The sequence below is a fragment of the Budorcas taxicolor genome, chromosome 10, assembly GCF_023091745.1.
Source record: "Budorcas taxicolor isolate Tak-1 chromosome 10, Takin1.1, whole genome shotgun sequence".
In the NCBI taxonomy this organism is placed as follows: Eukaryota; Metazoa; Chordata; class Mammalia; order Artiodactyla; family Bovidae; genus Budorcas; species Budorcas taxicolor.
The window spans coordinates 10,277,864-10,292,683 of NC_068919.1; the positions used below are offsets into that span (position 1 = coordinate 10,277,864).

The 14,820-nt window shown below is 39.8% G+C and overlaps 1 protein-coding gene across 1 annotated transcript in view; it reads right to left on the reverse strand.

Annotated features, from left to right (window-relative positions):
• The window catches only part of DMGDH (dimethylglycine dehydrogenase), a 70,644-nt gene that overhangs the window by 49,090 nt on the left and 6,734 nt on the right, over positions 1-14,820 (reverse strand). The window contains exons 3-5 of the mRNA XM_052647055.1: positions 11,543-11,641; positions 9,663-9,827; positions 6,291-6,495 (exon numbers count right to left, since the gene is read on the reverse strand). Of these exons, the coding sequence (XP_052503015.1) occupies positions 6,291-6,495; positions 9,663-9,827; positions 11,543-11,641 (469 nt within the window). The remainder of the gene's footprint in view (positions 1-6,290; positions 6,496-9,662; positions 9,828-11,542; positions 11,642-14,820) is intronic.

The following is a 14,820-nucleotide window of genomic DNA, read 5'->3' on the forward strand; positions in this document are numbered from 1 at the left end:
GATAATTTGTGGCTGAAAGGACCCTTGATTCTCTCCCCTCCCCAGTGACTCTTCAGTCTACAGATGTGGAGCTAAAGTCCAAAATGATAAGGAGACATGCCCAAGCTCATACTGGGAGACTCTGGAGTGGTCACATCCTATTGGTTTTCTGGCTACAGAAAGACTATTCTAAAAGTCCAAGACATATTCAACTGCATAAAGGTATTTTAGAACCTAAAATGACAAAAACAATGATTTGTCAGGGATACAGGGCCACCTGACCCACCAATGATTTATTGGGGGGATGGTGGGTCCTGTTTGCTTCTTTGTTTCATAATAATGTTGAACGATCATTCTAATGATTAGGGAATCTTCCCCAAGTTATTTCTTTAGAGGTTGCATTCTCTAAACTTTTAACCATTTCTGGTGGTGTTGTTGGTTATTTTTTTGGTGGGGGGCAACCTGCTAAGGAGTCCTGAAGTCTCTGTCACTATGAAGTTCAGAGCCAGACACAAATTATCAATTGAATCTGAGAACCCTGATGATGTTCTCTTATGTGACATCCAAACATCACTCTTGGATTCTCTTGTTTTGTTTTAGCCTAACAGCTAAGCTGGTCACACTTGGATAACAGAAATGGGTGTCCATTTGCAAACCAAAAATCTTACCTGGGGGCATTAGAGCTGCCCGCTGGTCTTTGAATCATTTAAAGATTTAATTTATTCTTGCTCATAGAAAGATGTAGATTACCAATATCAAGACTTGGCAGGATAATATAGTAAAGCCACATGTTCTGGTTATATGCACTGGAGCAGTTTTAAAATATAAAAAGCCAAAGTATTTAGCCTAGTATTTCAAACCACTGTAGTGGTTAATAAGCTCATTTCAATTAAAATCAAAAATTAAAGAAAATAAATTTTGTCCTCAGTTCAGTCGCTCAGTCGTGTCCAACTCTTTGCAACCCCATGAACTGCAGCACCTGTCCATCACCAACTCCCGGAGTTCACTCAAACTCACGTCCATCAAGTCGGTGATGCAATCCAGCCATCTCATCCTCTGTTATCCCCTTCTCCTCCTGCCCCCAGTCCCTCCCAGCATCACACTCTTTTCCAATGAGTCAGCTCTTCGCATGAGGTGGCCAAAGTACGGGAGTTTCAACTTTAGCATCATTCCTTCCAAAGAACACCCAGGGTTGATCTCCTTCAGAATGGACTGGTTGGATCTCCTTGCAGTCCAAGGGACTCTCAGGAGTCTTCTCCAACACCACAGTTCAAAAGCATCAATTCTTCGGTGCTCAGCTTTCTTCACAGTCCAACTCTCACATACATACATGACCACTGGAAAAACCCCACGGAAAAGAAATGCAAAAAAGCAAAATGGCTGTCTGGGGAGGCCTTACAAATAGCTATGAATAGAAGAGAAGCGAAAAGCAAAGGAGAAAAGGAAAGATATAAGCATCTGAATGCAGAGTTCCAAAGAATAGCAAGAAGAGATAAGAAAGCCTTCCTCAGCAATCAATGCAAAGAAATAGAGGAAAACAACAGAATGGGAAAGACTAGAGATCTCTTCAAGAAAATTAGAGATATCATGGGAACATTTCATGCAAAGATGGGTTAGATAAAGGACAGAAATAGTATGGACCTAACAGAAGCAGAAGATATTAAGAAGAGGTGGCAAGAATACACAGAAGAACTGTACAAATTCTGTCCTACTCAAACATATTTACAAATTTCTGAACCTAACTGTTTGCTTATTAATACACTTCATCATTAAAATAAAGTGGAAATGTATGCATAACCATCATACAACTATCTTACTCCAAACCCCATAGCAAGCCCTACACTGTTTTCCGCTACACTGTGGTGGTGTTTGTTGGCATTCTCTTCCTCTATACGTCAATCAAGTTAACCTAAATCTTGCCAGGTTACACTTTCACCCTTGCTAGATCACCCACTAACCGAGTTCAAAGGGAAGAGAAACAAGTGTGGAGGAATCTTCTATAATCTACCAATATCATCTGAAAAACATAGACGAGTCAATAAAAATGATCACTAGAAATGGCTTCCGTTTTTAAAATGCAGTGATTAATAGAAATGGAGTTTAAATGAACAGTATGGGTTTGTGGACAAGTTTACTTCTAGTAGATGGTTTATACAGTGACAATGATGGTTTATACAGTGACATTCTCTGAGGCAAAGCCTGCACAAAATTAAGCACTTCTTTTTGGCTGAATATTGGGCTTCATGTTGGCATGACCCAATCACATTTCTGACTTACCGTATTAGGAAAATTCTGAAGTAAAGTTTACAGAGTTAACGTGGGCTTAATGAGTAGATTGGAAATGAGGTCAAGAGAAACATTCATCATCAGGCATCACAGCAAATAGCTCCTGCCCTCGCCCTTGAGCTGCTCTGGAGCTCAGGTTGGCTCCCCAAGGATGAGCAAAGCTGTGTTCAGAGCAACACTAAAGGCAGGTTAGCCTATTGCACACCAAGAGGTCAGCAGGGTGAGAAACAGTTCCTCAGCTCTGCTTGCTCAGCTAAAAGCTCCCCATGTTCCCTCATCTGTAGGAACAAGATATACAGGAAACACTGATATACCAGTGTTTCTCAAAAGATATTTACAGTCCATCTGGTACAGACAGTACAGTACTACCTGGAGCCTTGTTTAAAATGCAGCTTCCCAGCCAGACCACCTGGGAAACTTCTCATGGTGACCCTTATGCATCTAGCTTGAAAACCAAGCTCTGTGGGAAGTCGGGTTACCAGCAGAATGTGTGCTGGGTGATCACAGAGCAACTGAAAGGAGCAGGGAAATCTCAAGGCTGCTACCAAGAACCTATACATCCACTGCTAGTGTTTCCCAGACCAGGGCATAGGCCTTCCAGGAAATAACTATAATAATCAACATTATCATTATTCTACTGAATTTGTTTAGTGCTTTCTATGTGGTTTAGTGGCTAAGTTGTGTCCAACTCTTTGCACCCCCATGGACTATAGCCCATCAGGCTCCTCCGTCCATGGGATTTTCCAGGCAAGAATACTGGAATGGGTTGCCATTTCCTTCTCCAGGGGATCTTCCCCATCCAGGGATGGAACCTGGGTCTCCTGCATTGCAGGCAGATTCTTTACCAACTAAGCCACTAGGGAAGTCTCTTATCTGGATACTTAACAGTATTAGCTCATTTACTGATCATAATAACTTGTTGAGATGGCAATTAGTGTTCTTTCCTGGAGAATTCCATAGGCAGAGGAGCCTGCCAGGTTACAGTCCATGGGGTCTCAAAGAGTCAGACATGACTAACACTTTCACACACATCTTTGTTTTACAAATGGGTAACTTGCCCAGGTCACACAGCTGGCAATAGCATGTCTCTGGTCAAGAGAGCCCCACTGCCCTGGACAGTGCTGGAGATACATCAGCAAACTAACAAATTTTTGCTTTTAGACTTCCCTTTTCGTGGTATCCTGAAGACTCAGCAGCCTTTCGTTATGACTCCATGTAAAGAGACGTTTAGCAGGTTATGGTACAGTTGAGTAACTAATAGTGGCCTTTACATCATTTACATTTTGGTTATATTTCCAAGTTTATATCCCAGTGATGTTAATTAGATTTCAGAGCTGCCAGAAGGCTAGCTCTGAAATTTATGAGACATCTTGGTCTCACCAAATAACTCTGGGAAACATTCCATCAGATACACATTCTAAATCACGTCAGCACAATGCCTTCTGCAGATGGTTGCTTTTATTCATAAAATTAATCACTGCTAGCTTTAAGAATAGAAGAGGATTTGTCCAAAACTTCACCCACAATGACTAAGGCTTACATTTAGGGGAACCTCCATACTTTAAAAAGGTTTTTTTTTAAAAAACAGACATAAATAAGCACACACTCCTCCATACCTTCCACAGACTACTAATATGTGATAAGTTAGATTTTCTCCAATAATGTTTGCCAATGGAAGAAAAGAGATGGAGAAGAAAAAGGAAAAAAAAAGATATGGGGCGGAGATGTGATCTGAATGGCATAAAGAAATGAGAATTGAGACGACACAGTTCTTTGTATGGCTTCTCAGGAGGCTCAGTGGTAAAGAATCTGCCTGCCAAAGCAAGAGAGGCAGATTCAATCCCTGGGGTGGGAAGAGTCTCTGGAGGAGGAAATGGAAACCCACTCCAGTATTCTTGCCTGGGAAATCCCATGGACAGAGGAACCTGGCGGCCTGCAGTCCAAGGGGTCGCAAAGAGTCAGACACAACCGAGCAACCAAGTGCACAAGCACACAGTTCTTCATACAACTGTGAACAAGGAGCTACCTGGAGTTATCAAGACCTGAGGATGGAACTCAGATGTGGCTGAGTTAAAGGCATCAGGAGCAAAGGCATTCAGAAGCAGGACATCTGAAGAACAGTTTTCCTGATGCTGCTCTGGGATTTGTTTTTTGAGGCCAGCACCAGAAATATTTCTCCAGGACCTCCTGCCCCTGTTCTCCTCTGCCCAGGCCACCCCACAAGATTGCACAGCTGCACAGAATACCTCATATGGTAACCAGTGTCCTAGACTTAGGTCAGATCTCTTTGGAAATTATTCTTTCTCCTCAATGATTCCTTATTCCTCACAAACTGTGCTTTCGAAAAAAGAAATACTATGATGGCAATGAATTGTATGAATAAATATTTATCCATTTTAGGAAAATAAGAGATAAATGTGTAAAATTAAGGTCTTCTATGTTATTTCTCAAAACAGTTGAGAGGATGTGGCTGCCTGAAGCATTGTGTAAGAAAAATCATGGGGTTTGTCCAAGTCTCTCTGAAATGAGTTCAGTGATCAATGAGCAATGTCTGTCACAGGTGCTGGATAAGAAGTCAGAGAATGTCTGTTTAGTATTTACTATCACTATGAAAACTGTCAAATGCTTTTAGAGGCTGAATTCATGAGGCCATAAAGAAAGTTGCAAGATGACAAAGAATTTTTCCTACTTGGAAAAAGAGAAGGAACAGTTTTATTGCCTTAGATCTTATGGCAGAATTTAGACCAGGTGTGCCCAAGGACAGTGGTGGGGGTGGGGGGGGTTGGAGGGAGTTCCTGATGGAGATTTCCTTGGGGCGGGGCAAGTGAAGTTCAAAAACAAATCAGTGCTTTTGCTTTTATTTTTCAGGCAAGTCATCTTACATTATTTAGAATTTCAAATGATGTCAAAGAATGAGATTTTTATGCTTTACAAATGGGAGCATGGATTAGAAAGAGTCAGAAATACTAACATAAACTCTTAAATATTGAAGATATTACTTTTTCCAGGGTCACTCAAAATGTTTTGTTAAAAAAATAACATCAAACAGAAGATACAATCTAAAGGAAAGAATCCCAAGAGTACTTGCTTCTGGCGTGTTCTCATGGCATATCATCTGATCTGATAAATATAAAGGTTGTTTTCACTTTGTAAATATAAGCAATGACTCAAAGAGCAGACCACGAGAAAATCTACAGCTGCCACATGCTTATTTTAGGTTTTAAATTAACCATTATGTACCATAGGTAAATATAAATTATTATCCCAGGTTAGACTGCACAAGCAGTTTCATTTGCACAAGAATTTATTTTTAGTGTGTTATTTGAAAATTCCTTCATAGGCGAAGGACCTGATAGAAAGTGTGTTAACTCAAGACTCCAAAGACCCAGGTTCAAGTCCTGGTTTTGACATAACTGTCATTTTGCCAATTAGCATAACTGTCACTTTGCAATAAACATAAACTTCTTGGACTTTGATCTTCACAAATGGAAGATGAGCGAGTTGTTAGATTATCTCAAATATCCCTTTTGGCTTCAACATTCTGAGTCTAAATTGTAACAAAGCATACTAAAGAAAAGATTATCCAATATGTTTAATGAGTTAAAAGTTTTTTGAATAGAGTCAAGTAATCAAAGTGGATGAGAAAGGATACAAATGATCAAATTTGCTCTAAAAAGCAAAAAGACAATGCTCATGAATTTGAACATTAGAATTTGGTTATTATTGTAAAGAAGGCAAAAATTTAGAAAGGAGGAAGAAGCATAGTTTGGCAAAATATGACCCGGAACAGAATAAGATGGAAAACCAACTTCTTATGGATAACCAAGGGCAGCATCATATCTCACATATGAAGAACAAGGTGATGGAGGGAGAGATTTGTAGCTCAGAAACAGACAAAATGTTCAACATGAGAGCATCACAGTGTTTCATAACAATGTTTAGAGTATAAAACATTACTTTATAGCTAAATATCTTATTTCTTTGCCGCTTGAAAAAAAAAACCCACTATTAGAAAAGACGCTTACCTGCAGCATTCACAATTCTATTTGCTCTCATAGATCCATGCGGTGTTTCAACATCCCATGTTCCATCTGACCTTGGTTTCAAAGAAGTCACTGGGGCAGGATATTTTAAAAGGGCACCATATTTCCTAGCCCCAGCCGCCAGGGCCATAGTTAGAGAGTAAGGATCAATGTGACCATCTCCAGGATTATACAGTCCAGCTAAAATCTAAATGGATCATACAAGAGTCAATAGTCAAATGAATTTATATATATACTCACTCAGTATCCTGCCAGCAAATATTCAGTAAACCTTAACTTTAAAAACGCATCATGGCATCAGATTGCTCCATCTTCACTTTATTTTCCCTGTCCAAGTTCAGACCTAGGTAGGAGTTACATTTAGAGCCAAGTAAACAAGCTATTTGAAAGAAGTTTGCAATTGTCTCCAGCATTCATTCTTCCCTCCCCCAGAAAGCAAGGGAAGACATATGTTTTCTTAGACACATAACCACTAAGAACAAAGAGTGTCCAATAGCTGGCAGCCATTAGTCCCAGCTGGTAACTAAAACTGGTACTAAATTCTGGTCAATGAAATGCAAATGAAAGTATCATGGTCACACGAATCATTTTAAAAAGACAACTGGCATATGCCTCTCGTCCCTTCTTTGTCCCTTGCTCCACCCTGCTGTCTGTGATGCAGACATGATGGTTGGTGCTCTAGCTGCCATCTTGGAATAAGAACAAAAGAGCCACACCCTAGGAATGGCAGGGCAGTGATTTAGAAGGCAACCGGGTCCCTGAAGCCTTCATGGAGAAGAGTCACCGTTCAAGCCCTGGACTACCTAAATAAGAGAGAAGTAAACACCTATCTTGTCTAAGCATTATTACTTTGGTTTCTGACATTTGTAGTCAAATCTAACACTAACTGATCAGTTATTTATATTTAATTATTTAATACTATTAGTAAATTCATGTGTTAAATATGTAACTGGTATCGGGGAAATGTGTACTTGATTCAGTCATTCAACAACTAGTTCTTAAGTACCTACTTTGTGCTAGGGCTTGAGATACTGAGGGAGAAACAAAGAAGAATCCAACTCAGATGGAACAACGAGGGAGCAGTGAAATATATAGTTAGCTCTCATCTATTCAGCAAAAATCTATTAAGCACCAAGTATGGGCAAGAGGCTTTGGTCAACTTTTTTCTGCATCTGTTGAGATGATCATGTATTTTTTTATCCTTTATTCTATTTATACAATGGTACATTGATTGATTTTTCAGATGTTAAAACTAACCCGGCATAAGGGATAAATTCCACTTGGTTATGCTAAAGAATCTTTTTTTTTAAGTTGCTGAATTCAATTGCCTAATATTTTGTTGAGGATTTTTACATCAGTATTCATAAGAGATACAGGTCTTTCTTTTCTCATGATGTCTTGTCTAGTTTTGGTATATATTCTGGCCTCATAGAATAAGTTGGAAAGGGTTCACTTCTCTTCTATTTTTGGAAGACTTTGTGAAGAATTGTAGTAATTCTTCTTTAAATGTCTGGGCCCAGTGAAGCCATCTGGGGCCCAGCTTTCCTTTGTGGGAAGTTTTGGATTACTAATCCAATCTCTGGTTACAGGTTTAGTGCAAGAGAATTTTGATTTCAATGGCATTTGTATTATTGTAAACTTCTAAATATCACTTCTCTTCCCTGGTGGCTCAGGTGGTAAAGAAACTGCCTACAATGCAGGAGACTGGGTCGGGAAGAACCCCTGGAGAAGGGAATGGCAATCCACTCCAATATTCTTGCCTGGAGAATTCCATGGACAGAGGAGCCTGGTGGGCCACAGTCCATGGAGTTGCAAAGAGTCAAACAGGGCTGAGTGACTAACACACACACGCAAACATCACACTGGTCTTTTATAATGGATATGTCCTTATGCAGTGATCCTGTATCTATGTGATTGGGATCCCTGCCCAGATGCAGAGAATACTCTTCCCACATATTTCCACAGCCTAATATTCTTGAGAAAAATCTGTGAAGGTGAGGCCTTGCAGCAAAGCACCCCAAGATTGACATATAAACAGAATACGCTTCCCAGTAGTGGTGGCAGAATGTTAATGCAGACGATGCGATGTAACACCAAGCTGCCGTCACACTGGAATCACACAAAACTGCAGACAAGGCAGTGCAGCAGCCCGTAAAGACTCCCAGAGGCAAACAACCCCAGCTCCCAGATCAAAGCTATGGACTCTCCTGGGCAGAGACACTGCCGGACTTATCAGGGAGAAACACAAGCCTGAACAGCCCTATCCGATACCCTGAGGCAGTACGCATTAAGGAGTCAGTGACTCTGATCCAAGAGGGTTCATAGCTTTGATCTGGAAGTCAGAGAGCCTAGGCACAAATCTCTGCTCCAGCTTTCTCACTGCATGGTCTTGGGCCCACTCTGTGAACCACGCTGCAATTTCCTGTTTCTTGATAATGTGTGTATGTGGATGTGTGGGTGTGGGTAGGTTCAGTCGCTCAGTCCAGTATGACTCTTTGTGACCCCATGGACTGTAGCCTGTCAGGCTCCTCTGTCCATGGAATTTTCCAGGCAAGAATACTAGAGTGAGTTGCCATTTCCTACTCCAGGGGATCTTTCCGACACAGGGAATGAGCCCACCTCTCTTGTGTGTCTCCTGCTTTGGCAGGCAGATTCTTTACCACTGAGCCATCTGGGAAGCCCAAATGCTTCTTATTTTTATTGTGAAGATTAAATGAGATTATATATGTAAAAGGCTGAGCATAATACCCAGTATATAATTGTGTGCTGTAGTGTTAGGTACTGCAGTATTAGTCATTTTTACTATTATTCAAAAGGGATTATCACTCAGCAAAAAGACACTAAATATCCAAATGGATTTTCTCAGCCAAATTTGGTTAGATCAATAACCTGATACAGAGATTGTCAAGCTAGTTATTTGAGTTAGGGGATATTTGTGTAGCAATATATATTAGGTATAGCATGTATTTCTATCTTTGATTTTATTTAAAAAATTAATAATACATTCTTTCTACACACACATTTATCACACCCAGTTATTTTCTTTGCATGTCTCAAGCAGAAGGTTTATTATAAAAATCTCTAGAGCTGAGGGACACAGTAATAGAGAGGTACTGAAAATGTTTCCTTGGTTGTCATAGGTAGAAAACTAATCAGATTGTTTGTCACTTTTACTTTATTTAACATACATAATATCCCACCTTCTCATTTACCCAAATTTCAGCATTAAATATCTAATTTTGTCATTCAAAATGTATGCACAAAGTTTTTCTATTTTTAATTAACTTTCTAAAATAACATTTTCTAATCTTAATTAAAATTAACAAATGGTGAAAATGCCCTTAAGATAAATACCTTATTCATGTTGAGTAGAGGAAACATTTCTTGAATTTTTTCAGGTTCAATAATGTACTGCTCTGTTGCATGCCAGCCAGTCCGAGTCATTTGATATTTAAATTCATCTACCCTTACAGGAGTGGTAGCAATTCTGATACTACCTGGCTGATGGAATCCCACCACCTGCAACAATGATGCCAATAAAAACTCATAAGTAAATGATGATTTGGCACTCAACCATGGTTCTTCTCCAGCACAGTGAAAATGCAGGTGTGCCAGAAAAGAGATTCCCTATGCATGACAGCGATAACTATACACCATGTTTGCCTCATACAAAAAGATATTCATTCAAGGAGTGTGCGCTAAGTGCCTCCTCTGTGCCAGGCACCATACTAAGCCCTTAGAGATGCTATTCTGAACAAGAGAGAGGAAGACCCTGCCTGGAGGGAGCTTACAGTCTGCAGGTAAAGACAGACAGCTAAATGTATAATTACAACATGAGATAGTGTTCATCTACAGAGTGGAAGAAAATTATGTGAAAAAAGAAAAAGTTGAAGAGGGAACATGAAGAATTCGAATGTTGCAACAAGGAGAATAAGTATGAACTGAAAGAAACGTTCATTTGGCATTTATTGAAGTTCTTTACTTGGCCAAGCACTCAGCGAGGCCCTGAGTGACAGAGATCAAAAATGAAGTCCTTGGACTCCCTCGTGGCCCAGTGGTTAAGACTCCATCTGCCAGTGAAGGAGACATGAGTTTGCTTCCACACGCTGTGGAGCAGCGAAGCCCATGAGCTGTAACTGCTGAGCCTACGTGCCCTAGAGCCTGTGCTCGGCAGCTAGAGAAGCCACTGCATTGAGAAGCCCGCACACTGTGCCTAGAGAGCAGCCCCCGCCCGGAGCAATGAGAGCCCGCGCAGCAGTGAAGACCCAGAACAGCCACAGAGATGTGGTCCTTGTCCTCGCCTTGCTCAAAGTCTGTAGGAAAGACCAATTAAATAAAGTAAATAAAACAACAACCACAATTGAGAGAGATTTATGTTATAAGGGGGTTGTGCACTCATGGTCTTAGAGCCAAGAGATGCACGCTCAGTCCCATCTGATTGCTGGGTGAAGAAAGTTAGGGATGGCTTCTCAAAGCAGACGACTCCCGGGAAGGTGGAGGGTGATGCTGAAACGGGGACCAGAGGGAATATCGTCTCAGGGACAGAGATCAGCTCGTTCTAGAACTGCATATAATTAAGAATAGCTGAAGCATATAAGCAGAGCAAAGAGTGGCAAGAGAAAATGCTGGGAAAGCAGGCAGGGCTTAGCTTATAAAGGTCCCTCTTTGGCTTTTGTCCTGTACACTGTGGGGAGCCGTGTGATGGTTTTAGGAAAGGGAAATGGCATGAAAAATTTAAGTAGACTTCAGTCTTAGTCTATGGATACTTTTTGCCTGCCACTTTATTTTGAAAGTACTAAGACAAATGAGATGAGATGAAAATAAAAGTAAGGGGCTTTAAGGGAAGCACTTTTCAAAGTCATGTGACAATCTGGCGTGTACAATCATCAGATTCTTTGCAAACCAGTGCTGAAAGGCTCTGATCTCTTAGTTTCCAGATATAGTAGCTGACCAAAGATATTTTTAAAGACTGCTTTTTATTCTCTTCTCATTTAAAAAATCAAGAAGAGCAGGTAGTTACATGGGTAATATACCTCAAGAAACTCAATCGATTGAAAAGCAAGCTCTAGAGGTTCTCATCTTAAACTCTCATCAGAATCTTCTACCACATTAGACATTTCACATGCCATAGATGTCACTACAGACAGTGAAACATGATGATATCAAAATCCTTCAGTAATCTTCTGTATCTCAGAAACTGACCTAAAAGATAAGCTCAAGTTAAATGCATTTACCTGTCCAGTTTCTTCTTCCAGTTTCTCATAAAGTTTGATGCTATAGTAATGTATTTTCTTTAAGTTTATTCCAGGATGAAAGTAAGTTGTTAAACCTGCCTTAAAAGTGGGAAGGAAAGGAAATACAAAAAAAAAGAATTAACATTTTCAAAATGTTAATAGTTTATCTGTTAAGAATTAAATTACTGTTGGTGAGAAACTGAGACATACCAGCCAGTCCTTTGGGGGTGAAAATACATCAGAATCAGTTTGAACACACATTGCTTAAGGCTCATGACAGTTATAAGAACCCATCTGAACCACATAAATAATGCAAGAACCAGCCAACAAACATATACATCAAGTCCATAAAAGTTATTAGAGAAAGAGTTGTTTGCAGATTCAGAAATGGGATGACTTAGATGGAATCACTTAGGTTAGGAATACACACTATTAGGAAGAATGGGGGGTGACATAAAATGTGGACTCAAACTAACAAAGCATGTGCGTTCCCTTAAGGAGAAGAACTATGAACAAGCAAACAAAGAGTTTTCCTGGTCCCAGTCCCCACCATTCCCTTGAATCGAGCAGCCCTCCTGGTTCCTTTCTTAAAATTTCCCAAACTGAAGAGCTAGAACATTCCCAAGAACTAGAGCCTGTTGAGTGGTAAACAGACTTTGGTCATAGCTTAATCAGTTTCATGAATGAGCACATAGACTCTACCCCACAAATATTTCCTGAGTCAATACTGAATAATCTGTCTCAAGAAAATATCTAAATACTACATTTCAAAACTTCTTCTATCAATTCTAGCAGATATGATATAGCATCCAGATAAAGAATTTGAAGCAATGATATGAAGAAGACTCTCTCAATTAAATGTCTGGGGCCCCATTCTGTAGCTAATTTACCCTGGAAGGCTCATCCAAACACAATCTGTTTAAAATAAAATCTGTTTAGGAGTATTTATAAGGTTCTTCTAGGATTATATTGGGCATTTGGTTCTCTTGAACTCAAAGACACCCCCATTAATATCATATGATATCACTTAGATGCAGAATCTAAAAAAAGATACAAATGAACTTATGTACAAAACAGACACAGACTCACAGATGTAGAAAACAAATGGTTACCAAAGGGGAAAGGGCTGGGGGAGGGATAAATTGGGAGCTTGAGATGAGCAGATACACACTGCTGCTGCTGCTAAGTCGCTTCAATCGTGTCCGACTCTATGTGACCCCATAGACGGCAGCCTACCAGGCTCCTCCATCCCTGGGATTCTCCAGGCAAGAACACTGGAGTGGGTTGCCATTTCCTTCTCCAGTGCATGAAAGTGAAAAGTGAAAGTGAAGTCGCTCAGTCGTGTCCAACTCTTCACGACCCCATGGACTACAGGCCACCAGGCTCCTCTGCCCATGGGATTTTCCAGGCAAGAGTACTGGAGTGGGGTGCCATTGCCTTCTCTGAGATACACACTACTATATAAAAAATATAATAATAAATGTAATAATAATATGTAAATAATGAGGATCCACTGTATAGCACAGAGAACTATGTTTAATATTTTGTAATAACCTGTAATATAAAAGAATCTGAAAATATATATATATATATATCTGAATCACTTTGTATTATGTTGGTGCAAAAGTAATTTCAGTTTTGCATTGTTGAACTTGGCCGTTTGATATTGGAATACATTCTTAAATAAGTGTGGTTATGCTATACATCATTCCAATGCACATTTCTCACTTTATGTTTTTTTGCCAATGACTTACTACTTGCGATGTATTTTATATTTATTTTAGATTAGGGAAATGATTTTGACAAAAGCAAATTCAAGTGATTTTCTTATTTGAGTTCAATATGGGTCGTAAAGCAGCAGAGACAGCTCACAGCATAAACAATGCATTTGGCCCAGTGCGGTGGCAGTTCAAGAAGTTTTCTAAAGGAGCCTTGAAGATGAGGAGCGTAGTAGCTGGCCATTGGAAGTTGACAATGACCAATAGAGAGCAATCGCTGAAGCTGATCCTCTTACAACTACACGAGAACTTGCTGAAGACTCAGCATCAGCTGTTCTATGGCCACTCAGTGTTTGAAGCAAATTGGAAGGGTGAAAAACTTGATAAGTGGGCATCTCATGAGCTGACTGAAAATAAAAAAAGATCATCATTTTGAAGTGTCATATTCTCTTATTCTATGTAAAAATAATGAACTATTTCTTGATTGGATTGTGACATGCAACGAAAAGTGGATTTTATATGACGATTGGTCATGACCAGCTCAGTGGTTGGACTGACAAGAAGCTCCAAAGCACTTTCCAAAGCCGAACTTCGAACTTGCAACAAGAAAACGTTATTGTCACCGTCTGATGGTCTGCTGCCCATTGGCTCCACTGCGGCTTTCTGAATCTTGGTGAAACCATTACATCTGAGAAGTATGCTCAGCAAATCAATGAAATGCATCGAAAATCGCAATGCCTGCAGCCAGCACTGGTCAACAGAAAGGGCCCAGTTCTTCTCCACGACAATGACTGACCACACGTTGCACAACGAACACTCCAAAAGCTGAGCAAACTGGACTACAACATTTTGCCTCATCTGCCATATTCACCTGACCTCTTGCCAACTGACTACACTTATTCAAGCATCTTGACAACTTTTTACAGGGAAAACACTTCTACAACTGGCAGTAAGCAGAAAATGCTTTCCAAGAGTTCACTGAACCTGAAGCACAGACTTTTACGCTACAGGAAAAAACATACTTATTTCTTGTTGGCAAAAATGTTCTGATTGTAATGGTTTTTATTTTGATTAATAAGGATGTGTTTAAGTCTAGTTATAATGATTTAAAATTCATGGTCCAAAACTGCAAGTTTGTTTGTACCAACCTAACAGTATACCTGAAACTAACACAACATTGTAAAGCAACTCTACTTATATTAAAAAAAAAAAACAACACCATTAAAGTTCATCAATCATCTTTTATGGACCAGAATCTTGGGGTGTCTATCAAGTACTTGTTCAAGTGTTTGGCTACTTTTCTAAAAAAAATGTTGCCCCAACGTACAAGTTCTCTCATAGTCCAGCCCCACAATGATGTAACTGTGAGTCAGACTCCCTAACTTTTAGCCAAACATCTCATCCTTCTTTACATGATTGGTATCTAGTATGATATGAACATTTCTAGTTCAATAATAGAGGATCTTTGGCTTTTGGGTATCTTCTAGAGAACTCAATTTTGTCTCCCTTAAATCTTGTGTCAGTTGAGAAAATGTATATTCATTCATGAGCCTGGGCCTA